Raw genomic sequence first — 27,091 nt, 5'->3', positions numbered from 1 at the left:
TGGGAAAGCCAACCCACACAGAGGCGAGATGTAATCCAGAGGGCTCAGAAACTTTTCAACAGATGCTAATATCAGTCTCTCCAGTACAGCCCTGTCAGCAGGAAGGGAACTGTGCTAGCATGCATGGGGCACACTTTTTGGCACAGGGACCTGGTTGCTAAGCAACAGTAGCTGACCTCCCCTCCTCCCTGCAACCTTTTTCTCTGTTTTAAAGCTTTTAGTTAGCAGACGGGAGGGGCTGAGGCAGTCCAGGCCAGCCCTTGGCCCCCTTTCCTGCAACAAGGGGTCTATTCATGGTTTCTGAGCAGAGTTCATTGTCTCTCTGGCTGTGTCTGTGTGCGTGTGTGGAGGGGGATAAAGGGAGGGGCCATTGTGTGAACTAGGGAGACCTCACCCTCCAGCCCAGCTGGCGAGCTATTTAATCAATGCTGATCCAAGAACAGGAGCAGAAGCCTTCCTAGCAGAACCTGAGGCTTTGCATCTTTACCACTGACACGTATGGTAAGGCTGTACCTTTGCACCATCTGGTCTGGCCTCTCTTGTTCTGCCCTGTCTGCGCCCTTGGGGTCTGTGGCTGGTGCAGGGGCTCCATTCCAAGGGGCCTGTGTGGCCCACTTCCTGCCCCCATATGCCTAACAGAGCACTTTGCACACGGGCAGAGCTTAGAACTCATGTTAACTGAACTCCTGCAGAGGACCATTTCCTAGGCTACACACGAGCCTGGGCAGGTGCATTTCTGAGCAGAGGAGCAGGCGAGTTGAGGCCAGCTATCCAGAGGCTGACTGAAAGCAAGCCCCTCAATGCCGAGACAGGAGGAAAGACTGGGCACGCCTCGGGGTTCTCTCGAGACCAAGCCCTGTGGACAGGGAAGGGTGGTCTGCAGGGGAGGTGACATGCCAGTTACTTCAACTTTTTATTTTTATTTTTATTTTTTCCAATCCTCACCCGAGGACATTTTTCCATTTTTGGTTCAGATAGAGCGGGAGGGAGAGAGAGAGAGAGAGAGAGAAACATCGATGTGAAAGGGACACATCGAGTGGCTGCCACCCGCACGACCAACCAGGGCCGGGGACAAACTGCAACCGAGGTACGTGCCCTTAGCGGGAACCGAACCCGGGTCTCTCTGGACCGCAGGCCAAAGCTCTAACCGCTGAGCCAAACTGGCCAGGGCCAGTTACTTCAACTTTAAGGGACTTTGTCTACCTTACTAGATTATAAGTTTCTTGAAGAAAGGGTCCATAACTTTTACATATTTCTTCTTCTTCTTATACGTAATATTTGTATTGCATTTATAGAGTCCTTTTAATCACATATCTTGTTTAACCTCCCTCCCTTCCTCCCCTTCACTGTGCAGTAACCTAACTCCCACTTTATGCTGGGCCCTGAGCGAGGCCGTGGGATGCCTGGACCAGTGAGGAGGGAAGGAGGGCGAAGTAGATGAGCATAGTAGGGGCCACGCGAGTTGCGCTACAGGTTGACGAAGCGCCACGGAAACATGACATTTAGGCGGAGACTGCTCTGTGGGAGAGGGTAGCAAGGGCAGCGTCCGGGAAGGGCGAGAGTGTGGAGACTGGCTCGGTGTGACCCGGGTTCTGCTGTGAGCGCTGGCCGGTGAGGCGGGGAGGGGAGGAAGGCAGGGTCACAGGGCGTGGCAAGCCATGCGACCGAGCTTCGCGTTTATCCTGAGCCTGCAAAGACTCATCTCCTTGAGCGAAGGGGCTCACTTGCTCCCATTTGCAAGGCTTGGAGAATAAGCAGAGGGAGACACCGCACCAGGAGGGGAGACCGCTCACTGGGGAGCAGGGTTATCACTTCTATTCCCCGTGAGGAAACTGAAGTTAGAGGTGGTGAGTAGTCAAGTTCACATGTTGGCTGTGGACCTTGGAGCTGCTGGTCCAGTGTCTTCCAAGATCTTAGCTTCCATTGCTCTTCGTCATGGCACACGGACTGCAGGCGCATCACACCTGTCTCTGCTCTGTGCCTCTCAGCCCCGTGCCTTTGCCTCTTACCCTCTTACCCTCGACCCGGTGCCTCCACAGCTCAGGTCACACCGAGAGGGCCTGTCTGGAGGCGCCTCTTCTGGGAGGTCTTTTTTGGTCTCCCCAGTGAGAAGCGGGCTCTTCTGAAGCAGTGGCGCTCACCTCTGCCTCCTGCAGGGGGCGCTCCGGCCACAGGCTCACCTGCAGGACTGGGGCGCATGTGCTGGCAGTGGTGCTGGAGGCCCTGCGGACGTGTCTGGAGCTCCTCATACCCCCTCCCGGCCTGCTCGCTTGGGCCGAATGCCCTCCTGACCCAATGGGTGGACAGGGCATGGGGAGGGGCACTCCTTCCCGAGACACGGGGGAGCGAGCGGGGGTGGATCTGGCCTGAGCAGGGATGTTGAGGGATTCAGCAGATGCCCTCCGTGCTGGTGGGAGGCAAGGCTGGGGGTGAAGAGTGTAGCTTCGGTGCCAGCCCGGTCCAAACTGTCTGACACTGGCTGAGAGGAAGTGGGCGGGCTGGGGTTCGAGCTCAGCAGGGGCCGGGAGGGTGGCTGCGGGGACCCACGGGAAGTCCTCAACATGACAACGGCCTTGCCAGGGCCCTGCAGGCCTAGCGAGGTGAGCTGGCGGCCTCGTGGGGCCCTGAGTAGCTCAGCTGTCTCCCCAGGGCCCGATGCTGGGCGGCCAGGCCCCCGTGGAGGCGCGGTATGCAGAGGAGGGCCCAGGACCCAGGACCTTCGGAGCAGAGCTGGGAGACTCCTTGCAGAGGCCCGAGGCCCAGCAGCAGCCCAGTAGGCCAGACTGGGTGGTAGGGGAATGACTGGGTGGGGACAGTGAAGGGATTGTCTTCCTACACCCCCAGATTCTTCTTCCCTAGATCCCCCTTGGGTCAGCCCCAAAGGATCCATAGGGAGAGGCCATCTTGCTGTTTGTCTCAGACCTGATTTTGCTGTTTCCATGTGGGGGATTGATTGGGCTCCGTGGGCTTCGGGGGCGATGGGGCGGGGGTGGGGGGTGGTGGACAGGTGCAGGGACAAGCTCCCGCTGCAGCTCAGCACTGTCTGGTCCCTCGTGGTGCCCTAGAGTGGGGTGAGGTCGGCAGGCAGGAGCGGGGCACCAGACCCTGCTCTGCGGCCCCCAGTCTCTCGGGCAGGGCGCTGGTGTTCCCGGCGGTGCGGCTGTGCGGTGCTGGGAGCCCTGGGGCTGCTGGCTGGTGTGAGTGTCGGCTCGTGGCTTCTAGGTCAGTGCTGGACACGGCAGTGGTCTGGGGCCAGGTGCAGGGTCTGGGGGATGCGGGGAGGGAGGAGCAGGTGTGAGCAGGTGCTAAGGCAGATAGACAAGCTCTTTCTCATCTGCTGTGTGTGTGGGGTGGGGTCCTGCCCAAGGCAGGGTGGTTGGTGGGGAGTCCCCGGGCAGCTGCTGTGCCTTGCTCTGACACAAGTGTCTTGTTATGCCCTGTGGCTCCTCTGGGCATCCCTGCCTGCCCCAGCCTCTCTCTGTGACCCTCTCCTGTCCTTGTGCTCTAAAGTGCTGTATCTGTGGCCCGCGGCCTCTCAGCGCGTTCCTGGGACCTTGCAGGATGAGGAGATGACTTTGAGCTGCTCAGAGGCCGATGAGGAAGCCCCGCCCCCTTCACTTCCCAGAGCAGGTGGGCCATACCCCCAAGGCCAGCCCTGGGTCCCTTCACAGCTCCGGGACCCTCCTTCTGGCTGGGGGCAAGAGGACCAAAATTCAGGGCCCTGACTTTTCTGCCCCCCATCCGTGTCTCTCCTGGGGTGTGAGGGTGATGACGCGGTCCTGCGTGCAGAGCTGAGCGCTGAGTTGGGCTTTCAGCCCTCCCCGGGGACTGTCTTGATCTCTGGCTGGGGCATGGCCAGGAGCCCAGGCTGCTGGAGGGATGGCAACTTGATGTTTGGGGCAGAGTGAGCCAGGACTGGAGGGAAGAGGAGCCAGGCGTGTGGGCAGACAGCGTGGAACAGGCAGGGTCTTTGCCCAGGGGCCACCTGGTGGGCTTGGAACATCGCTACGTTGTGTCCCCTCCCCAACACTGTCTTCTCCTCGCTGGGCAAGAGCTGAGGACCAGGTGTCGTGCTGCTGAGGCTGGGCTTCGAATCAGCTGGGAGCCTGCCTTCTGGTAGCTGTGTGACCTTGGGCTTCTTCGAGCTGCCGGTCCCTTCTCTATGAAATGGAGATGCAGATACTTACTGCAGGCAGCTGGGAGATGATGCGAGCGAATATGTAAGGGCTTAGCACAGAGCCTGGAGAGAGCATGCTTAGGAGATGGGACCATCACTGGTGTTGTCACAGGACTTCAAATCAGAAGACATGGACTTGGTCCTGGATCCATCACTCACAGATTCTGTGACCTTGGGCAGGTCGCTTCAGATCCATCCAGGCCTTCGTTTTCCCTGTGCAGAGGGGGAGGATGGTGATACTCACCCCACAGGGCTGCAGGACACCAAGGGCTGGAACACATTTAAAAGCACTTGATTAAAGCACAAGGCTGAGATGCTGCGCAAGCAGGATTACTTGCCCTGAGAACCGACCTGATGCCCTGGGGAGCAGGAGCCTGACCCTGGGTGACCCCGGCTCTATCATTAAGGCCACTTCAGATCAGCAGTGGCCAGACCCAGCTGCCCCTGCCCACCCCAGGCCTCTCCCCCGAGGCAGGCAGGACGTGGCTGTTGTGCCCCGTTTCAGTGTCTTTCAGGATAAACTCGGAGGACTTCCTGCTGGAGGTGCAGGTGAGGGCCCGGCCAGGCTGGCTCCTGGTCTGCCACGAGGGCTGGGGCCCGGCCCTGGGTGTGCGGATCTGCCGGAGCCTTGGGCATCTCAGGTAACTGGGGCCAGACCCGCGCCTGGGCGGGGTGGAGCTGGCCGGCAGCTGGAGATCTGTCTGTCTGTCTGTGGTGTTCAGAGTGCTCAGGGAATGGCCGGAGATCATTTTGGTCACCCCCTGGCCACGTCTCTCCCTTGAGGATCTCTGCTTTCGAACAAACATAAATCCCAGAGGTCGTTGCCACAGCCTCGCTCCGTCACCATCCTGGTGCGGTGCTCGTGCCCGGTCCCGTGCCCCCCACCTCTAACGCTGTGGTTTAAAGCTGTGCCCCCTGTTCTATCCTCTTCTGCCAAGATTCACTGACCACAAGGGAGTGAACCTGTCCGACGTCAAGCTCAACAGCTCGCAGGAGTTTGCTCGGCTTTCTCCTCGACAGGGGAGCCCCCTGGAAGAGGGGTGGCAGCCCAGGTAGGGCTTCCGAGGAGCTTGACAGGGGGCCTTGTGTCCTGGGGAGCCTGGTGGCGAGGACTTGTCAGATAGGACGAGGAACCTTCCCGATCAGAAACGATGGGCGCAGTCCCAGGAGCCTGCCCATCGAGAGCACGCAGGACGGGCTGTCGTTACAGGAGTCCACACTTTCCAGGTGGGGAAACTGAGGCTTCATGAGGTGAAGGGCCTTATCCAAGGTCACAGAACTAATAAGCAGCCAAACCAAGTCTTTTTTTAATTCTCACCCAAGGATGTTTTTCCACTTTTTGTTCAGATAGAGTGGGAGGGAGAGAGGAAGAAAGGAAGAGAGAGAGAAACATCGATGTGAGAGAGACACATCGACTGGCAGCCTCCCGCATGACCCGACCAGGGCCAGGGATGACCAGCAACCGAGGCACGTGCCCCTCATCAGAATTGAACCTGCGACTCATTGGTCCATGGGCTAATGCTCCAACCACTGAGCAACCAGCCGGGGCCAAACCAAGTCTTGAAACCAGGCCCCCGCCTTCCGTCTGAGTTTCCTGGGGTCCTGGTGCCCAGGAAGCAGGTGGCCGCCTTGCTCTGGCTGAGAAGTGCCAGGGGCCTGGACGGCCGGCAGCGAAGAGGGCTCTGCGATGCAGCGGCCCTTCCCAAGCCCGTCCCTGCCCCGAAGCCTTGCGCCCTGCGCCCCTCCCGAAGGCTCCCTGCTCTTAGACGCCCGGGCGGGCACCAGGAGAGCGGGCGCTGGAGGTTCGGGAAGCCAGAGACTAGGTCCGGGCACCGGGCTGCGGGGGCGAGGGCTGCGTGAAGAGAGAGAGGAGGGTCTGGGTCCGACAGGAACTGCGTTTGTGCTGAGGAAGAGGAGGGAAGAGGAGAGCAAGGGTGGGGACATGTAAGGCAGGAGAAGGCCTGGGGGAGACTCAGTGAGCCCAGGAAGGGGTGTGCGTGAGGGTGCGCTGCTCACTCACCACCAGACGCGTTTGCTTAGAGCCCCGAGGTGGGCCGCAGCTTCCTCATTTAGAATCCTTGGCTTGGAAGTGACCCTGCCCACATCCTGGGGACAGTCGTGAGAAGGCCTGGGGTCTTGGGTGGGGCTACATGGGAGCCCCCTGTGACCCTCCCCTCCCTCCATGCCCTTGGGTGGTGCTCAGCCTCAAGGGTCCCTGCCCGGTGTCTTGCTGGCGCCTCTGTTTTGCAGGGACAACTGCACTTCTGGCCAAATCGTTTCCCTCAGGTGCTCCGGTGAGTCATGTCCTGGATCCAGGAAGGTGGTGGTGGGAGGAAGGAGCCTCTGCCCACCCCACCCCACCCCGACCCGGCATGTGGAAGAGAGGCTCAGCTGGTCTGGGGTGGGGCTTCTTGTCCACCTGCCTGCTGGGCCCCTTCTCGAAGACACAGTTCCGCCCACACAGCCCTGCCTGGGTCTCTGCCGTGTCCCCCACCAGCCGCTGGTCTGGGGGGCCTCTCCCTGATTCACCTGCCTTAGCCTCTGATACTCACTCCCGAAGGGGGCGGCAGTCCTGGCTGTGGCCCCGGAGCAGCTCCAGGAGGCAGGAGCGTAGTGGACGAGGGAACCATGGGAGGCAGCCTGTGCGTTTCTCTACCTGTCTCCCCTGCCTCTCCATCTCTTCACTGGTCCTTCCACGCATCCGCCCACACCCCGGCACTGGCAGGCATCTGTCGGGCCTGGGGCTCCACAGCTCGCGCAGCCTGTCCTGCTCTCGCGAGCTCACGGCCTGGCGGGCAGCAGGTGCTCGCCAGTACGGCTGCTCTCCAGTTCCCCATCCTCAGGACCAGGAACAGCACCCGCAAGCCACCCACACTGGGCCCCACTCCCTGAGCAGCAGGGCCATGCAGACACCCAGCTCTTTGCAGCTCACCAGGGCTTCTGTTTGCAGAGTGTGGGGCGCGGCCCCCCGCTTCCCGGATAGTCGGTGGGCAGGCTGCGGCCCCCGGGCGCTGGCCCTGGCAGGCCAGTGTGGCCCTGGGCTCGCGGCACACGTGTGGGGGCTCCGTGCTGGCGCCGCACTGGGTGCTGACCGCCGCGCACTGCACGCACAGGCAAGTCTGGGGCCCGGGAGCCTCCCCGTGTCCGCTCTGAGTGCCACGGGCAAGTCTGGGGCCCGGGAGCCTCCCCGTGTCCACTCTGAGTGGGCACATGGTGTCTGTGAAATTCCCCATTCAGTGCCAAGAACAGCTCTGCTGGCTGGCGGGGATACTACACACACCGGCTCTTTGTGGGTCCAGTGTTTAGGTCTTTAAAATGCTTTCCACTCTCGGCACTGAGCTGCTCAGTGTTTCTCACACTGTGATTAAGTCGCTTTCCAGGTAATTACTTGTTTAAGGTCTTTCTTCCCCTTTAGACTGGCAGCTCCACAGGGGCAGGGCCCTTAGGCTTGTTGACCACTGCACCCCTTTGTCCGTCTGCCCGCTGCCTGTCCCGTGGCCTGGAGCAGTCCTGGGGCAGAGCGGTGCCTAGTGAATCCTGGGGACCACTGCACCCCTTTGTCCGTCTGCCCACTGCCTGTCCTGTGGCCTGGGGCAGAGCGGTGCCTAGTGAATCCTGGGGACCACTGAACCCCTTTGTCTGTCTGCCCGCTGCCTGTCCCGTGGCCTGGAGCAGTCCTGGGGCAGAGCGGTGCCTAGTGAATCCTGGGGACCACTGCACCCCTTTGTCCATCTGCCCGCTGCCTGTCCCCGTGGCCTGGGGCAGAGTGGTGCCTAGTGAATCCTGGGGACCACTGCACCCCTTTGTCTGTCTGCCCACTGCCTGTCCCGTGGCCTGGGGCAGAGCGGTGCCTAGTGAATCCTGGGGACCGCTGAACCCCTTTGTCCGTCTGCCCACTGCCTGTCCCATGCCCTGGAGCAGTCCTGGGGCAGAACGGTGCCTAGTGAATCCTGGGGACCACTGCACCCCTTTGTCCGTCTGCCTGCTGCCTGTCCCGTGGCCTGGAGCAGTCCTGGGGCAGAGCGGTGCCTAGTGAACCCTGGTGGGTGCAACAGGGGTGGTTGAGAGAATGGGCTTAGGCCCCTTCTCTGGGTGGTACGCAGGGCAGATGGTGTAACTCTCATGTCACACCGAGGAGACTGCTGTGGGGACAGGGCAAGTGACTGACTCCCGATGACTGCATGTCGCAAGTGGAGAAACAAGGCTGATGGATGTTTCTCTGACTTGGCCCTTCGATGTTTCTTGTGAAACTTGGGGGAGAGCTATGCAGGAGCGAGGGGTGGTGACTGCAGATGACTCACTTCCCTATCCATCAGCACTTGCGCACTTATTAAGCACCCACTGCATGCCCAGTGTCTTGCCCGCCACGTGGCAATACTAAGAAGCGTGGTCCTGGGAGCTTGCAGGCTGGAGACGGCCCCCACTAAGAGCCTCTCTGGCCGCCTCCCTCCACCCACCACCTCTCATGTCACCCTCTCCGCCCCTCCCTTCCTGGGCTCAGCCGGGCTCCTGTGTGCAGTTTCAGGCTGTCCCGCCTGTCCAGCTGGCGGGTCCACGCGGGGCTGGTCCGCCACAGCATGGCCAGGCCACACGAGGGCGCTGTGGTGGAGAGGATCATCCCCCACCCTCTCTACAGCGCCCAGAATCACGACTACGACGTCGCCCTCCTGCGGCTCCGGACACCCCTCAACTTCTCAGGTGCGGCTGGGGCGCAGGTGCGGCTGTGGAGACCCGGGCGGGGCTGACGTCCCAGGTTCCCGCCAGCGCTGTAAACCCTCGCGCACTAGTTCACCCGGGGACTGGTGACTCTTCCACATGCTTCCCCGCCTGGGCTGCTGGCGGGATTGGCCTCGAGGTCCCACAGAGCTTTCTGGTTGCTCCCGCCACCGACAGCCACTCTACCCCAGTCCCCAGCTGGTCCCAGGTCCCAGCCACCTTGGGGCATGCCACAGTCAATACGATCTCTTTTATTTTCCCAAATATTCCTTCCCTCGTTCCTCATAACAACCCTGACGAGTAGAGGAGGCAGGTGTATACAGATGAGGATGCCGAGTGTAGTAGGGAGGTGACTCCGGGCCAGGGCTTCTCCTCCAGAGCATCTGTCCTAGGAGGACAGGTCCCCGGCATGCCCATGCACACTCGCCCGCAATGCACACACAGACACGCACACACTCATGTGCAGTGCTCACACAAGTACAATACACACTCGCATGCACACACACATGCACACCACACCCATGCACATACGCTCACGCCATAGTCATGTGCACACACTGACACATGCTCAGCTCTCCTCCCATTGCTACCTGTACCCTTGGGTTTCCTGGGCAACAGTTATTACTCTATGCCTTTCACACATTTGATTATATATGGGTGCTCTCTGAACTGTTCGACAGTTAATATTCCTAAACTGACCTAAATATATTTGAGAAGGGAACCTCAAGTTACTACCTACCTGGAGAACTGAAGTTACTGACAGTGCCCAGGTGACCACGAGGCGCACGAGGGAAAACTAGGGCGTTCTAGTCCCAGCCAGGTGCTTCCTGCAGAGTCGCGGCCCGGCCCCTCTGTTCGGTGGAGGGCGCCAGGCGCTGGGACAGGCGCAGAGAGCACCGGAGGGAGACTCTCCTTGAAGCTGTTAGAGGCACTGGGAACAAAGGGAACTACCCTCTCCACGTGACCTGAGTTTAGTTAACGGCACGCCTGCATACGACCTGAGAACATGCGTGGGCCCCACCTGTCCACCCTGTCGCACGCTTTTGGAAACAATATCCCAAGAAGCACAAACACCCAGGGGGAAATCCAAAATGAGTCCACATTAGGACAGGTTGGCTATAAATGCCCAGGAGAATTTCCATTCTTCCGTAGTGCCCAGGTCCGGGTGTGAAGCCCCCTAGAGGGCGCCATGCACACTGCACTCTACACCCTGCCCTCTGCCTGAGGGGGACCCCGCTCCCTGCCCTCTGCCTGAGGGGGACCCCGCTCCCTGCCCTCTGCCTGAGGGGGACCCCGCTCCCTGCCCTCTGCGTGAGGGGGACCCCGCTCCCTGTCCTCTGCGTGAGGGGGACTCCACTCCCTGTCCTCTGCGTGCGGGGGACCCTCAGGGCCGTGCAGTGCAGAGCCCACCGAGCGTGCAGGAGGCCTGGCTGGTGGAGACCAAGAGAAGGGGGAGGGTCTGCCAGCCCTGCCGGCACCTAGGCTTGGGGAGGGAGCCGAGCCTGAGTGGGGCCCATGACAGGGCCTCTCCACAGACGCCGTGGGTGCCGTGTGCCTGCCAGCAGAGGGGCAGGATTTTCCGAGGGGCTCCCAGTGCTGGGTGTCTGGCTGGGGCCACACCGACCCCAGCCACAGTGAGTCAGCCCCAGGGCCCTCGGGGTGGGGGGAGGTGGGGGGACACATCCTTTCCAAGGTGAGGCGCCTCCCCGTGGCCACATGGCCCTGCCAGCCCCGATTTCCTCTGGCATCACCCTCGGCCAGGCCTAGGGGCCCCATTCTCCCCTGTCTGGGTCTTTCTGAGAGGACAACCCTTGAGTTTCTCCTAAACTCAGGCCTTTACGTTTGCTCCCCGCAGTGCCAGGGCCTCAGTATTCGGGGTGTAGGTGTGAGCATGTTTTCCTCTTTACTCCCAGCCCCCAAGTCTGACACCCCTTGCCTCCTTGCCGGAGTCCCCAGCTCCCAGCCTGGGCTCTCCTCTTTGGGGCTCTGCCAGGCAGAGGCCTCTCCCCACCCCCTCCCGCTGCCCTTCTTCCTGGGCCTGCTCTGTGTCCCGTCAGCTCCTGTCTGTCTCCGCAGCCCACAGCTCGGACACGCTGCAGGACACGGTGGTGCGGCTGCTGAGCTCCCAGCTCTGCAACAGCTCTTGCATGTACAGCGGGGCCCTCACCCCCCGCATGCTGTGCGCTGGCTACCTGGACGGGGGGGCTGACGCCTGCCAGGTGCGGCGGCAAGGGGCCCAGTGGCGAGTGGGCCGGGGTCCTGAGGGGCTTGGTCCCTGACCTGCACAGCCTCCCTAGGTGGGGCGAGACAAGACGGGGCCCGTGCTGGAAGCAGGAGGGAAGGTCTGGTGCCCCTCCACCTAGAACTGACCACCTGTTTCTCTGGGCTCTGTGCCTGGACCCCACAGGGGGACAGCGGGGGCCCCCTGGTGTGCCCAGATGGAGGCACATGGCGCCTTGTTGGGGTGGTCAGCTGGGGCCAAGGCTGTGCAGAGCCAAAGCACCCCGGCGTCTATGCCAAGGTTGCTGAGTTTCTGGACTGGATCCATGACACCGCGTGGGTGAGTGTGGGGCCACGGTGGGGAAGGGAGGTTTGTAATGAACCGTGACCCTGGGCCTGGGCCTGGCAGGAGAACGGGGAGGGCGGAGGGAACGGGAGTGATGCACGGACCTCGGGTCCCTCGGACTCCACCCGGCTGGGCACTAGCGGGGGGAGAGCAGACCTGAGTGTGTATGGAGCCCAGATCTGCCAGTCACCGTGTGGCCTTTGGCAAGTTCCTAACTCGGTGAACCTCTGTTGCCTGGTAACCATCGTGGCTACTTTACATGCTACTGTGATGGTTACAGACAGAAGACCTGCACAGGGGGCACAGAGCAAGGTTAGTGAGGGGTCCTCGTGTCACAGGTGCACGTGCCACACTCGCCCTGCTTTCTGAGGCCCTCACTAGTGCCCGCCTCCCTGCACACGGGGAGGGCTGGCAGTTAGCCCGGGCTCGGCACCCAATGAGCTCTGTGTGACACGGGAGCCACGCCCCTCGTCTGTGCAGGGGGCGGGCCCCGGGAGATACTGTGTATGAAACACATTATTTGTATCATCCAGTACTTTACAAATGCAGGGAGTGGTTAGGGAAGCATCTTTCTGCCAGTTGGGCATGGGGTGGGTGGTAGCTAATTAGATAATTGTGGATTACAGGGGACACAGGCATGTCTCCTCCTTCAAAGTCTATAGAAAACCTAGACGAGCGAGTATGTTTAGCTCCATTTGATAGAAGTAGAAAGGAAGGTTCTGAATGGTTAAGTGATTTATTACAATGGAAGTTACTTGGCTAGGGAGCGGAGCCACATGGTGGGTCCAGCTCCCTCCTCTGTCAGCTCAGGACGCCCCCTTCCCCCAGTCCTGCCGTGTCCTCCTCACTGCGCAGCCTCATGTGTCCGGGTCTCCAGCAGGTCCACTAGATGGAGCAGAGGCAGCAGACCTGACACAGAAGGCCTAGACCCCCACCACTGCACGAGAGACCGTCGCCACCTGTCTGCCAGCCTCCGGCCGCAGGGCCTCTCCCCTTGGGCCCTGATTTCTAGACCCTCTATCTCGGCAGCCAGCCCAAATGACAGGAGGAAGGCTGGGGCCATGGGGGAGCTGATGGGGGGGGGGGGGCTGAAGAGGAAGAGGCTGCTAGAGGCAGCTGGGAGGCTGCCTTCTGCCCGCCCCCCCCCACCCCCCAGCCCCTGTGCCATCATTTGGGAGGACGCTCAGGAGACCCTGGGCCTGCCTTCTCCCTGTGCTCTCAGGAGGGTGGTGGTGGGCACAGTGTCTCTCTAGAGGAGCCCCTGGGAAGATGGGGTCAAGGCTGAGCCAGCCAAGATGAAGCCCATGGAGTCAGGATCCTCCGTTCTCCACGGTTGGTCTCATCTACATCTTGTTCTCATCTGGCTCAGGCTGGCCCTGCTGGGCGGGGTAGGAGGGGGACACTGGAAGGACTCTGGTTGGTGTTGGGATAGGGTGTTGGTTTTAAATGACAGTTCTGTGAACTAGTCCCAGGAGTTCTTTTATTAAAGCAAAGTAATGTATGGTCATGGTCCAGTCTCTCTCTTACACGCACACACTCACATTGACAGGTAGATTTACAATTTCCTTTCATACATGTTTCTTAAAGCTCTAGAACTGACTCCTGCCCAGCTCTCTAGACCTTTGGCATGTCTTTGCTTAATTCTTTACATTTGTTAAATCTGCATGTTGAGATCTACAACCAAAGCCCAGCCGCCTTAACTGAGGCGCTGTCTGGAGCACTGGAGAGCCTGTCTCGGGGTCTCTGCCTCCCTCCGCCCCCAGCTCTGGGCTCTCAGGCTGAGCCTGCGGGCGGGGGAGGAGCTGAGGCTGCGCCCCTCTCCTGCTTCACTCCCGCTCCCCTCTCAGACCGCTGGACTGCAGCTGGCACCTTGCTTCTAAAATCGGCAGTGGACTTTACAGCTCTTCCCCAAGGACTAGCGTGGCAGGCACACAACTTTTCTTGAGTCTCTCAGCACTTTTAAAGGGGTAGGGAAATGAATACTCATCCTGGAGGGTCTGCTTCCTTTGCATGAAGTGTCTGAACAGCAGGACACGGAAGCCTCCGGGGGGGCTGCTGTCAGATGGCAGAGCAGCAAGGGAGAGGCCTGGCCACTGGCCATGTTCACAGAGCCAGACCTCCACCCTCCACCCTGAGATCAGCACTCACCACCCCACTCTGGTCCATGCCCACCTCCCAGGCAGGGAGGAGGTACCAGCAGCTCCATCAGCCACGATCTTTTTTGTATTCTGATGTCACTATAAGTATTTGCTTCTCGAAAGGGAAGTTTTGATGTGTTGCAGTCATTATGACCTCTTGATAATTAGTAACACCTGAATACTACTTTACATTTTATCAGTGCTGCTCACATGTGGTATCATTGAAATCTCACAGCATCTGTGTGGTGAAGATAGTATCACTGTGCCCATTTCACAGGCAAGGCCATTAGTTCGGAAAGATTAAGTGACTTCCAAGGCCAGCCAGCGAGTAAGGGCCAGGGCCCGAATGTAGACCCTGGGGCTTTTCACTCCACACCCACACACCGCTTTGCACATGAAGTAATGAGATGGTCCGATATTGCACAGAAGTGCAAAATTGGAAGGAATCTGATCACCTGGCTTGGTCGCCTGCCTACAGTGATACTTTTTATAGGCGAGGTAACCGAACCCTGGGAAGTTAGTGGCTCCGGCCGGAGACCCTCAGGGAATGTTCTTACAGATGTCCAGGTCTCCATGAGATTCAGGGAGTGACTTAAATGTTACCAATGAGCATCTTCCAGAGGAGGATGAAGAGAACCGCAACCAGACAGTTTGCTGATAGTGACTCCCTGTTTACCTGTAGGAGCTCCTGCCAGGAGACTAGTGATTGGCAGACTTGGCACCTGCCTACCCAGCCCTTAGGAAAGTGAGAAGTGAGTGCATTCTTGGGGGCTGTGGCATGCAGGGGTGGAGAGGAGGGCAGGGAAAGGTGGGGAGATTCAGGTCCAGAAGGGTTTCAGTGAGGACCAGCTGGGTGCCCAGCTGTGTTATGCTCTGTAGGGAATCCAGAGGTAGAGTGATCAATTGCCTTTTTGGAGCAAAGGGACTTATTTGCAATAAATTACTAGTGGCCAGCTGGGCAGGAAGCTTCGTGGTGGGGCAGTAAAGGCTAAGGGAGCTCCCAGGGCCTGTTGCTGCGTAAATCAGGGTGTGTCTGTGTGCAGGAGACCTGCCCCCCCCCCCCCGACTCAGCGTCTCACCTGCCTGGGCACAGCTTGCAAGCCTCCTGAGACTTCCCAGGAAGGTGGCTCCTGGCTGCCCTGACCTGGGCAGAGCCTGGCTCTCTGCGCCTCAGTGCCTGTGGGGTCCGGAGGGTGCAGTGGGGTGTAGCCCTCGGTGTAGTCTTGCTTTACCAGGAGGGCCGTCTGGACAGTCCTCTGGCCCGTTGCTGGGAAGTGCCAGGCTCCCCACAGCAGCGCAGAACTGGAGCTGTGAATGCTAACGGGGCCGGTGCAGGAGCTGCCAGGATGCGGTTTCCCAGTTCCCTTGTTTTCCTCTCTCCTCTGCCCCCTCCTGGCCCTACACTTAGGACCCTCCTGACAGCTCAGATGAGGGCCCACCTCGGCCTGCTCTCACTCTTCAGCCCCCTCAGCGTCCTGGGTCTGGGAGCTTCCCCAGGGGACCCCTCCGACACCAGGCTGTCTGCAGTGGTCCGGCCTCTGCTTCCTGTGAACTGCCCCTTAGCTCCCACCTCTGGGAAGGTTTCCATGCTCGGTGGGGAGTAGCCGCCCACTCCTGAGGGTGAGGCTGGGCTTTCGCACACATCCTGAGGCTGGGAGGCGGAGAGGGGAGCAGGCAGGCACAGCGCCCAGATTTCCAGTGCCCGGAGGCCCCAGGCAGAGCCAGCCAGGGGGACCTGCCGGCCAGGGGGACCTGCCGGACAGTTCCAGGAGCTGGTGCTGGAGCGGACCAAGCTGGGGACTCCCACGGGATGGAGGGGTCTGCCTCCGAAGGGTGCAGGGGCTCCAGGAGGGCTGGGCTTCCCCCCTCCCCCCCTTCCTCGGACCCCTGGCTGTGGCACCTGATGGTGCCGAGTCCCATCTGGAGCTCTAACCGCTGGCGGATGCGCTGCCCGGGCCACGACTCCGCCTCCCGGGAGTCCTGTCTCCGCCCGTCAGTAAGGGCTCAGGCCATCTCCATGGGACCTGCCCTGCCGGCCAGTCTCACTGAAACCTCCGCTGCGTCTGGGGACAGTTGTCTGCCCACAACTTCCAGGCGGGACCTGAGGAGGGGAGCCTATTCCCTGGACAGATAAAGGAACAAGCTTGCTGCGCCGGCAGGGGTCAGGAGCCGGGTCAGGAGCCGGGTCAGGCCCACACCGGGCAGCACTGGCCGCTCTCCCTGCAGGCCTGCACTCTGGGTCCCCGGGGCCTGGGAGCCCGAGCTCCGGGCACAAGATTTCAAAGCTGGTTCCCCTTGTGTCCTTCTGCCCAGTGTTTGTGCCCTGGGAAGGGGTCAAGGACAAGGCAAACCCTTGACCTGCCACTGTTCTCAGGTGCCCCCGAGCTCCTTCCCCACACCCCAGGCCCGGGGTGGGCCTGGTCAGCCTCAGCCTCCTTAAACCGGGGGGAATTTCCCCTCCTTCCTCTGCGGAGCCCATGAGCTGTCGTTTTGACTGTTTTCCCCTGACAGCTCCCCAGCTGGCCGCAGGACCCCTGCTCGCCGGCCTTTCCCCAGGCCTGAGGCCGAACAGCGAGGAGTCTCGGCCAGCAGGGCCATTAACAGGCAACTTGGTCCAAGCCGCCCTTTGTCCCTAGCCCTGTGCCAGCCTCCGGGAAGGAGTCCTCCCCGCACCCCTTCAGGTGACTCCACCTTCCCCGTTTGGCCGGGACTGTCCTGCTTCGAACACAGAAGGCCCCACGTCCGGGAAGCCTGCGGTCCCAGGCAGACCGGGACAGTGCGCCATGCCAAGTCCCCGGCCTCCCTGTATAAAGGAGATCTGCAGACCCCAGTGCCCACGGCCTTCCCAGTCCTCCTGTCTCCCCAGTCCTCCTCCAGTCCGCTGGGCACCCCAGACCCCGAGCCTTGAGATCCCTCCTTTCCCTCGGGCGCCTCAGGGCAGACACACCTGACCTTGCCTAGTGTTTAAATAAACTGCTCTGGCCCTCCCAGGCCTGCAAGCAATCCTGCACTTGGGGGAGGCTGCCAGGAGGGGGAGGGGGAGAGGAGAAAGGGGTAGGGGAGGGGGAGGGGGCTTCCTCCCAGGCCCTTTTCAGCATTGCTGCTCCCTGAATATTGATTTCCTGGGTCTCACTGGGTCTGGTCCCCAGGCCTGGTACAGGCTCCTCATGGAGCGGGGCCCATCTCTTCTCCTGCCTCTGCCTTCGAGGGGGTCAGAGGGGGGCACCCACGAGCCGGCCAGGCTGCTGGAGCCCACAGGGATTACTGTCTTTCTTTTCCTCAGCGCCATCTGCCGAGGAGAACAGGTGAATGGAGGTGTGAGGATTCTCACTCCGGCTCCAGCAGCCCTGGGTCCCTGCAGCACGGGGGGTGGGGGGGGATGGGGGGTGGGGTGGGGGGAGGCTGGAGCAGGTGAAGGCCATGTTGGGCTCAGGGAGAAAGGCAGACCCTGGACATTCTTCCTGCAAGGACTCCGGGGCGGAGCTGACGGTCAGGCTGGGAGGTACATTAGGCCAGGTCTCCAACCACCAGGGACCAGCTGTCCCCTCCACTACCCCTCCTCCCCCTTGCATAAGTCATTAGCAGGCAGTCCGGGCCCCACAAACCCAGGGGCATGTGGTGGGCCTGACAGTGTGCTGCCAGTGGGTCCCCCAAAAGAAAGGGCCCCCACTGGGCTTGTCTGTCTCTCCTGGTCCTAACAATGGGCACAGTTGAGAAATGATGTTTATCATGGCCTAGCCTGGGCTGGGGCTAGGATTTGGAACCTTCCAGCCCAAAGTGCCCTTGGCCAGGGTCCCGTGTTAACTCCGCATGCGCGCCCAAGGCCATGATGACATCATTTGACTCCTGGGGCCACTGAGAAAGGCCCCTCTTTGTACAGTTAATCCTATTGGCTCAAAACTGGCCGTGGGAGGTAGAAGGAGAGGAAGCCACGCCCTGAAGAGGGGCTGGGGCTGCCCCCGGGGTCACATGATCCGTGTGTGTGTATGTGTGTGTGTGTGTGTACATGGGCATGTGTTCTGTGGGAAACTGGAAGGGCCTGAGGGAAGAGGAGAAGCGTGAGGGGTCTGGGGTAAGACTACAGAACTTCTCCCCTGACCCCGAAGAGGCAGCCTGGTGCAGATGCAGCTGGTTTCCACGCACAGGCCCCCACCGCGGTTAGCTGCCCTGCAGGGACAATGTCAGGAATCCCACCGGAGTACTGCACTGCTCTCTTCAAAAATGTCCTTGTCTGTTGAGGCCGCCTCGCTGACCCTGACCCCTCTACGCTCATGCTCACACCCCGCTCAGTGCGGAGAGCAGACACAACCAACGCCGAGAGAGAGTGCATCATGACGGTCACACGTGAGCAATGCAGACCTGGAGTAGTGTGTGCGCATGCGTGTGCAGGTGTGTGTACGAGGCCATTGTTTACGGGACGTCTGAATGTGAAGTCACCCTCTGAAGACTGCTTCCCCCGAGCCCTCTTTAACACTGGGGAGCCTGGGGCAGGCGGGTGGGTGGGAGGCCACACGCCATACGTCTGCATGGTTATAAGTAACACATCCAACCAGCAAAATGTGAAATTAAAAATGTCCTCTACTCTTGCCGTGGCCAACATTCCCTCTTGAGGATGTGGATGTTCAGAGTCAAATTCAGAGTCCTTGACTCCTTGCACACAGGTGCACACAGTGCACATGCATGCACACACGTGCACGCACACGCACACACACACCAATGTGCATGTGCGCACACAGTGCACGCACATGCACACACAGCGCATGCACATGCACACACAGTGCACGCACATGCACACACAGTGCGCACATACAGCACACATGTGCACACACATGCACACAGTGCACACGCACACACACAGGCACAGCGAGGGAAGTTGCCTGGAGCCCTCTGAGCGGTCACATCAGGCTCTCTCTGGACTCCTGGGTTCTAACCTCGGCCCGTCCTCATTTTATGTTTCTGGGTCTCAGATTCCTTCTCTGTATCACAGGAGTAATACTACTGCCTCATAAGTTTTATTGTCAGGAGACTGAAATGAGATCAAAGGTATAATCTCAAAAGAGCAAGAACGGAGCAGTTACACCGTCAGGCCAGAGCATAGCTTAACGTGGAAAAGCGTTTCCCATGCTTGGGCCAGAGGCTGTGCCGGGCTTCGTGCCCACCTTTTCAGAACAGCCACCCGGGACCCAGCCTGTGGGGTCTGTCCACTAGCCTCTGACCCTGCTTCTCCACCCCCTTCTTACTCCTTCCCGTTCTTCTTCCCTCTGCCCGCCCCACCGGACTTTGCTTCTGCGTAACTGAACACCGGAGTAGAGACAGACCTCTCGCTCAGCCGTGTGGGGACACGCACCCCGATCATTGCAGTACAGGGGCAGGAATAAGGCTGGGCTGGTTAAGGAGGTTCTGCTTCCTTGGGCCCTGACTGATGAATGTCAGAACTGAGCTGGAGGCAGGGCAGGGGTTGAGCTGGGAGGGGGATGGAGAACAAGGGCATTTGGGGCCAAGGGAACAGCATGAAATATCTAACGTTTCCAGGAAAATACGAGCGGTTGTATGCAGGTAGTTTGGTGATTGTGGACCTGGAGGGTCCGACTCCCCCACCCCCAGGGCATATGTGGGGGCCAAGCAGAGTCTCACTTTGTCTCAGGGAAACAGGGAGGAGCCACGGGAAGCGCTGGAGCAGGGGAGTCCCCGTCATAGTTAATGAGAATATCTGAGGGAAGAACGAGAGTGCTCTCCAGAGGCTCCGGGCGCGGCCACACCACCCGCAGGGCTTCAGACTCCTTTGCACCATGAAGTCTGCATTTGGCCCTGGCCGGTTTGGCTCAGTGCTTAGAGCGTCGGCCTGCAGTCCAGAGAGACCCGGGTTCGGTGCCCACTAAGGCCACGTACCTGTGTTGCAGTTTGTCCTCGGCCCCGGTGGGGGTCATGTGGGTGGCAACCAGTCAATGTCTCTCTCTCTCTCACATCAATGTTTCTGTCTCTCTTTCCCTCCCGCTCTATCTGAAGATAAATACAAAAATGTCCTCGGGTGAGGATGAAAAAACAAAAAAATGTATTTGGAACCTTTAGACATATGAGATAAAAGCAATGTTTGATCAGTATGCATTGACTCTCATTTCAAAGTGGTGATGCCTACTTGGTACAAAGCCAGTGCTTGCCACAATGTCGTTAGATGAGCGGAGGAAGCTGAGGTCAGGGGCCGTGCACCAACCTGCAGAGTTGTACCAGCGTCAGCACCTGGTTTGTGTCCAGGTTGCACAGAGCTAAGAAATCTGACAAATACAGTTAAGTAGTTGGTAATAGTGATGGCTCCTCACAGCTTGATGTTTGGTCTCAGGACACTCTTTAATTTAAAAGGGAAAGCTTCATTCAGAGGCCTAAAGATGAGTTAATTTCCTATTCTAAGTTTATGAGTGAGTGGTCCCCATGCACCAACAGTGGGTAGATAATACATTTTCATTAGGTTTACATGGTTAAAATGCCTTAGCTCGGGGTACCCTAACAAAATACTGTACAGTAGGTGGTTTAAACAACAAGAATTGATTGAGTTGAGTTCTGGAGTCTGGAAAGGCCCAAGGTCAAGGTCCAGCGTGGTTTGGTCACTGGGGAGACCTCTCTGCCTGGCTTGCAGACGGCCGCCTTCTCGCTGTGTCCACAGAGGGGACAGAGCTCTGGTCTGTTCCTCTTCGTAGCAGAGCCGCCCACATCTAAGCCTGGCTACCCTACCTCCCAAAGGCCTCTTTCCAAATACCGCCACCCTGGGGGCCGGGGCTCCAACCTGTGGATTCTGGGGGGACACAGATATTCAGTTTATGACAGTTGCAGAACACCAAGAAATCTTGATTTTTAAAGGTCAGTGGCAAATAGCAATACATCCTCATAGCTTGACTTTAGTCCCAGGATACTCCCTCAAGGAAAAACTAGACTCAGGGGCCTTTATAGAATGTTGTTTTGGCATCCAAAGTAGGCAGGCAGTGGTCTCCATGGGCCCAGATTAAGTATATGACACATTCTCATTATGTTTAGGAGATTAAAATATGTTTCAAAAACATTTTAATAAAATATTTCAGCAGCCCCAAGCCACACATGGACACTGAATATGTACGAAGTTATTGCTACGCTGAACGTGAAGGGTACTGTGTGATTTTTGTGTTGGTCATTCACTGGGGGCAGCAGTTGGCCCCCAGCATGGCCAAAGTGGGACAGTTAGGGTCATTGGTGCTCACTGCCGCAGTGTGGACCTTGAGAGGGGCTTCTTTCTAAACTGGCAGGAGTGGGGGATGGGCGCTGCACGGGCTCACCTCTCGTGTGACAGCCGGTGGCATTTGTATAATCTTGGAACCTGTGTTATCTCTGACCTGTGGGCGTTGTGGGAAAACCCAAGCAAAATGCCAGAATAGCGAGACCTCGCATCCTTCGGAAACTCCTTCCTGCCTGTGCTCGATGGCTTCCACAAGGTGCAGAGGCCGCCCCAGGGAGGCTGGTAGCAGCTGGTACAACTGAGCACTCGGGGAGCTGGGCACTGCCTTCCATACTTGGCATGTGCCAGCACCTTTTCATCTTTGCAGCAACCTTACGAGTCGATTGCTACTATTTTCTCCATTTTAAAGATGAGAAAATTTCCCTGCCGGTGTGGCACAGTGGTTGAGCATTGACCCATGCATCAAGAGGTCGACGGTTCGATTCCCGGTCAGGGCACTTGCCCAGGTTGTGGGCTAAATCCTCAGTGGGGGGCACTCAGGAGGCAGCCAATCAGTGTTCTCTCTCATTGATGTTTCTATTCTCTCTCCCTCTCCCTTCCTCTCTCTTACAATCAATAAAAAAATTAAAAAAAGAGAAAGTCGAGACACAAACTGTTTAAGCATCTTGTCCCAAATCACACAGTTGCAGAGCTGGGACTTGAACCCACAGTCTGGCTCCAGGACCTGCACGCCTGCTCACTGCGCCTCTTCCAGGTAAGAACTCACATTAGACCCCTGGGACCAAGTACCGCGCACTGGGAATGCATGCTGCATCTGTCCCTTTAGAATAACACCCCCAGTGCTACTCGCAGAATGGGGGTCTTCTTGTGATGCTGGGAATGGGGGTTCAGTAACAATTGTGCAGTAGGCTGTGCAGGTGGGGGTGGCACTGAACATACATGTGCACTTTTTTTTATTTTTTGAATTAATTTATTTTTTATTAATTAATTTTTGTTACAGATGTTTTTCCTTTCCCCCCCACTGATTCACCCCTCCCCCTACATCCCTGTCCTGTCCTCAGTTTGTTGTCCATGTCCACTGTTCATGCATACATGCATATAAGTTCTGTGGTTTATCTCTCCCCCACCGGCCCCTCTTCTGGGGATTGTCAGTCTGTACCCCACTTCCACGTCTCTGGGACTACCCCATTCCTCAGACTGTTATGTTCATTATATTCCACAAATAAGTGAGGTCATATGATACTTGTCTTTCTCTGTTTGGCTTGTTTCACTTAGGATAATACTTTCTAGGTCCCTCCATGTCGTCTCAAAGGATAAGAGATCTTTCTTTCTTACAGCTGTGTAGTACTCCATTGTGTATATGTACCACTGCATTTTTATCCATTCGTCTACTGATGGACACTTGGGCTGTTTCCAGATCTTAGCTATTGTAAATAGTGCTGCTATGAACATGGAGGTACATATATTCTTTCTGATTGGTGTTTCAAGCTTCTTAGGGTAGATTCCAAGAAGTGGGATCACTGGGTCAAATGGAAGTTCAATTTTTAATTTTTTGAGGTAACACCATATTGTTTTCCATAGTGGCTGCACCAGTCTGCATTCCCACCAGCAGTGTATTAGAGTCTCCTTTTCTCCACACCCTCGCCAACACTTGTTCTTTGATGATTTGTTCATGGCGGCCATTCTGGCAGGTGTGAGGTGATACCTCATTGTTGTTTTAATTTGCATCTCTCTGATGATTAGTGATGATGAGCATTTCTTCATATGTCTCTTAGCCATTTGTATGTCCTGTTTGGAGAGGTGTCTATTTAGTTCCTCTGCCCATTTTTTAATTGTGTTCTTTGTCTTCACTTTGTGGAGTTGTATGAGCACTCTATACATATTGGAAATTAACCCCTTATCTGATATACCATTGGCAATTATGCTCTCCCATACAGTGGGTAGCCTTTCCGTTTTGATGATTTTATCTTTCACTGTGCACCTTTTGAGTTTGATGTAGTCCCATGTGTTCATTTTCTCCTTTGTTCCTATTGCCTGAGGTGATGTATCAGTGAAAATTCTGCTGCGTATGATGTCTGAAATTTTGTTGCCTACAGTTTCTTCTAGGATTTTTATGGATTCGTGAGCCACATTTAAGTCTTTTATCCATTTTGAGTTTATTCTTGTGTAGGGTGTAAGTTGATGGTCTAGTTTCATTTTTTTTGCATGTAGCTGTCCAATTTTCCCAACACCATTTATTAAAGAGGCTGTCCTTACTCCACTGTATGCTCTTCCCACCTTTGTCAAATATTGAGTATATTGCCTTGGGTCCATTTCTGGGTTCTCTGTTCTGTTCCACTGGTCTATATGCCTGTCCTTGTGCCAGTACCAGGCTATTTTGATTACGGTGGCTTTGTAGTATAAGCTGAAATCTGGTAATGTGATTCCTCTAACTTTGTTCTTCCTTTTCAAGATTGCTGTGGCTATTCGAGGTCTTTTTTGGTTCCATATGAACTTTTGAAGTACTTGTTCTAATTCTTTGAAGTATGCCATTGGTATTTTGATGGGGATTGCATTGAATCTATAGATTGCTTTGGGTAGTATGGACATTTTAATGATGTTAATTCTCCCAATCCATGAACAGGGTATGTACTTCCACTTTTTTATATCTTCCTCTATTTCTTTTTTCAATGACCTGTAGTTTTCTGCAAATAGGTCCTTTATTTTTTTGGTTAAGTTTATTCCTAGGTATCTTAATTTTTTTGGCGCGATAATAAATGGGATTGTTTTCTTATTTCTCTTTCTGTGAGTTCATCCTTGGTGTATAAGAATGCCATCGATTTCTTGATGTTAATTTTGTATCCTGCTACTTTGCCAAATTCATTTATTAAGTCTAGTAAATTTTTGATGGAGCCTTTGGGGTTTTCTACGTATAGTATCATGTCATCTGCGAATAATGACAATTTCACTTCCTCCTTTCCAATTTGGATCCCTTTTATTTTTTCTTCCTGTCTGATTGCTGTGACTAAGACTTCCAGTACTATGTTAAATAAGAGTGGTGAAAGTGGGCATCCTTGCCTTGTTCCTGTTCTTAAGGGAAATGCTTTTAATTTTTGCCCATTGAGTATGATGTTGGCTGTAGGTCTGTCATATATGGCCTTTCTTATGTCGAGATATGATCACTCTATTCCCACATTGCTGAGCGTTTTTATCAGAAAGGGATGCTGGATTTTGTCGAAGGCTTTTTCGGCATGTATTGATATGATCATGTGGTTTTTATTCTTCATTTTATTTATGTGGTGTATCACGTTTATTGATTTGCGAATATTGTACCATCCTTGCATCCCTGGGATGAATCCCACTTGGTCATGGTGGATAATTTTTTTGGTGTATTGCTGGAGCCGATTTGCTAATATTTTGTTCAGGATTTTGGCATCTATGTTCATCAGGGATATTGGCCTGCAGTTTTCTTTCTTTGTAGTGTCTTTTTTCTGGTTTTGGAATTTGAATTATGCTGGCTTCATAAAACGAGTTTGGAAGTCTTCCTTCTTGAATTTTTTGAAATAGTTTGAGGAGAATGGGTGTTAGTTCTTCTTTGAATGTTCGGTAAAACTCCCCAGTGAAGCCATCCGGGCGTGGGCTTTTGTTTGCTGGAGAGTCTTGATTACATGTTCAATATCTTCTGTTGATATTGGTCTGTTCAAGTTTTCTATCTCTTCCTGGTCCAGTTTTGGGAGACTATGTGTTTCTAGAAATTTGTCCATTTCTCTTAGATTGTCGAATTTGTTGCAATATAATTGTTCATAGTAGTTGTTAACGCTCTTTTGTATTTCTGTGGTGTCAGTTGTTACTTCTCCTCTTTCATTTCTGATTTTGTGTATTTGGGTTCTCTCTCTTTGTTTCTTGATGAGTCTAGCTAAGGGTCCATTAATCTTGTTTATCTTTTCGAAAAACCAGCTCTTTGTTTCATTGATCCTTTGAATTGTTTTTTTGGTCTCTATGTCGTTTATTTCTGCTCTTATCTTTACTATTTCCTTCCTTCTACTTGCTCTGGGGTTTTCTATTTATTGTTATTATTTTTTTTATCCTCACCCGAGGACATTTTTTGTTCAGATAGAGCGGGAGGGAGAGAGAGGAAGATAGAGAGAGAGAAACATCAATGTGAAAGGGACACATCGAGTGGCTGCCACTCGCACGACCAACCAGGGCCAGGGACAAACTGCAACCGAGGTACATGCCCTTTGCGGGAACCGAATCCAGGTCTCTCCGGACCACAGGCGGACACTCCAACCGCTGAGCCAAACCGGCCAGGGCGCTCTGGGGTTTTCTTTTTGTTTGCTCTCCAGTTCTTTAAGTTGTGAGGTTAGGTAGTCTATTAGAGATTTTTCTTGTTTTTTGAGGTAGGCCTGTAGTGCTATGAACTTCCCTCTCAGAACTGCTTTCACTGCATCCCATAGACTTTGTGTTGTTGTGTGTTCATTTTCATTGGTTTCCATGAAGTTTTTGATTTCTTCCTTGATCTCCTCGGTGACCCATTCATTGCTTAATAACATGCTATTTAGCTTCCATGTGTTCAAATGTCTTTGTATGTTCTTCTTGCAATTGATTTCTAGTTTCATGCCATTGTGATCTGAGAAGATGCTTGATATGATTTCAGTCTTCTTGGACTTGTAGAGACTTAGTTTGTGCCCTAACATGTGGTCTATCTTTGAGAAGGTCCCATGTGCACTTGAGAAGAATGTGAATGGGGTGTAATTCTCTGTAGATATCTATTAAATCCATTTGCTCTAGTGCTTCATTTAGAGTCTCTGTTTCCTTGCTAATTTTTTGTCTAGAGGATCTATCCAGTGCTGTCCTCGGGTGTTGAAGTTCCCTGCTATGATTGTATTGCTATCGATTTTTCCTTTGAAGTCCTCCAGAAGATTTTTAATATATTTTGGTGCGCCTATATTTGGTGCATATATGTTTATCAAGGTTATATCTTCCCATTGGATAGATCCTTTCAATATTATGTAGTGGCCTTCTTTGTCTCTAGTTATGGCCTTCATTTTGAAGTTTATTTTATCAGATATGAGTATTGCTACCCCAGCTTTTTTTTCCTTTCCGTTTGCTTGGAAGATTTTTTTCCATCCCTTCACTTTCAACCTATGTGAGTCTTTTGTTGTGTGGTAGGTCTCTTGTAAACAACATATAGATGAGTCATGCTTTCTTATCCAATCAGGTACTCTGTGTCTTTTTATGGGGCATTCATTCCATTTACATTTAAGGTGATTATTGATATGTACTTATTTATTGCCATTTTTGTTTAGTGAGGTTCTATTTTTCTTCCAATTCTCCTGGTAATTACAGCAGTCCTTTTAACATTTCTTACAGTGCTGGTTTGGTGCTAATGTATTTCCTTAGCCTTTTTTTGTCTGGAAAGCTCTTTATTTGACCTTCCATTTTGAAATATAGCCTTGCTGGGTAGAGTAGTCTTGGATTCAGATCCTTGATTTTCATGACCTTGATTACTTCATGCCATTCTCTTCTGGCCTGTAGTGTTTCTTGTGAGAAGTCAACTGAGAGCCTTATGGAGTTTCCTTTGTAGGTAACCTGTTGCTTATCTCTTACTGCTTTTAGGATTCTCTCTTTGTGTTTAATTTTTGGCAGTTTGATTACTATATGTCTTGGTGTGGGCCTGTTTGGGTTCTTCTTACTTGGGGCTCTCTGTGCTTCTTGAACTTGAATGCCTTCTTCCTTCATCAAATTAGGAAAGTTTTCTGTCACTATTTCTTTGAATATATTCTCTAACCGTTGCTCATTTTCTTCTTCTTCGGAGACTCCTATGATGCGAATGTTATTCCGTTTCCAGTTGTCCCACAGTTCTCTTAAACTGTCTTCCTGTTTTTTAGTCGTTTTTTTCCTTTTGGTTTTCTGATTGGTTGATTTTTTTCTACCCTATCTTCTAATTCACTGATCCGGTCCTCAGCTTCCTTTACTCTGCTTTTTAGACTTTCCAATGTGTTTTTCATTTGTGATATGTCGTTTTTAATTTCCAACTGGTTTATTTTCAACATTTCTATGTCTTTACTCATGGTGCTCATGTCCTTACACATGATGTTGAGCTTCCTCAAGATTATGGCTCTGAATTCTAGTTCTGTTAACTTGGTTAACTGCACCTCATTTATCTCATCTCGGTAGAGGTCTCTTGTTCTTTCATTTCGCTTTTCTTTCTGTTTTTCACCATTTTGGCTATCACAGTGGGCTTTGGAGTCTGCCAAATTTTCCCTGTGGGTGTTGGTGTTCTGCTGTTTGTGGCTCCCTCTCCTGGGTTT

General features: G+C 55.0%; 1 protein-coding gene across 1 annotated transcript in view; it reads left to right on the top strand.

Annotated features, from left to right (window-relative positions):
- Nucleotides 1-2,655: 2,655 nt before the first annotated feature.
- TMPRSS5 (transmembrane serine protease 5) overlaps nucleotides 2,656-27,091 on the top strand; it is a 33,805-nt gene continuing 9,369 nt past the window's right edge. The window contains exons 1-11 of the mRNA XM_036258194.1: nucleotides 2,656-2,773; nucleotides 3,124-3,222; nucleotides 3,511-3,630; nucleotides 4,683-4,818; nucleotides 5,116-5,229; nucleotides 6,428-6,471; nucleotides 7,128-7,290; nucleotides 8,697-8,875; nucleotides 10,429-10,527; nucleotides 10,970-11,112; nucleotides 11,301-11,453. Of these exons, the coding sequence (XP_036114087.1) occupies nucleotides 2,656-2,773; nucleotides 3,124-3,222; nucleotides 3,511-3,630; nucleotides 4,683-4,818; nucleotides 5,116-5,229; nucleotides 6,428-6,471; nucleotides 7,128-7,290; nucleotides 8,697-8,875; nucleotides 10,429-10,527; nucleotides 10,970-11,112; nucleotides 11,301-11,453 (1,368 nt within the window). The remainder of the gene's footprint in view (nucleotides 2,774-3,123; nucleotides 3,223-3,510; nucleotides 3,631-4,682; nucleotides 4,819-5,115; nucleotides 5,230-6,427; nucleotides 6,472-7,127; nucleotides 7,291-8,696; nucleotides 8,876-10,428; nucleotides 10,528-10,969; nucleotides 11,113-11,300; nucleotides 11,454-27,091) is intronic.

This window comes from Molossus molossus, unplaced genomic scaffold, assembly GCF_014108415.1.
Source record: "Molossus molossus isolate mMolMol1 unplaced genomic scaffold, mMolMol1.p scaffold_m16_p_13, whole genome shotgun sequence".
Lineage (NCBI taxonomy): Eukaryota > Metazoa > Chordata > Mammalia > Chiroptera > Molossidae > Molossus > Molossus molossus.
The sequence above is the reverse complement of the archived record's forward strand: the minus strand, read 5'-3'. Positions and strand labels throughout refer to the sequence as shown.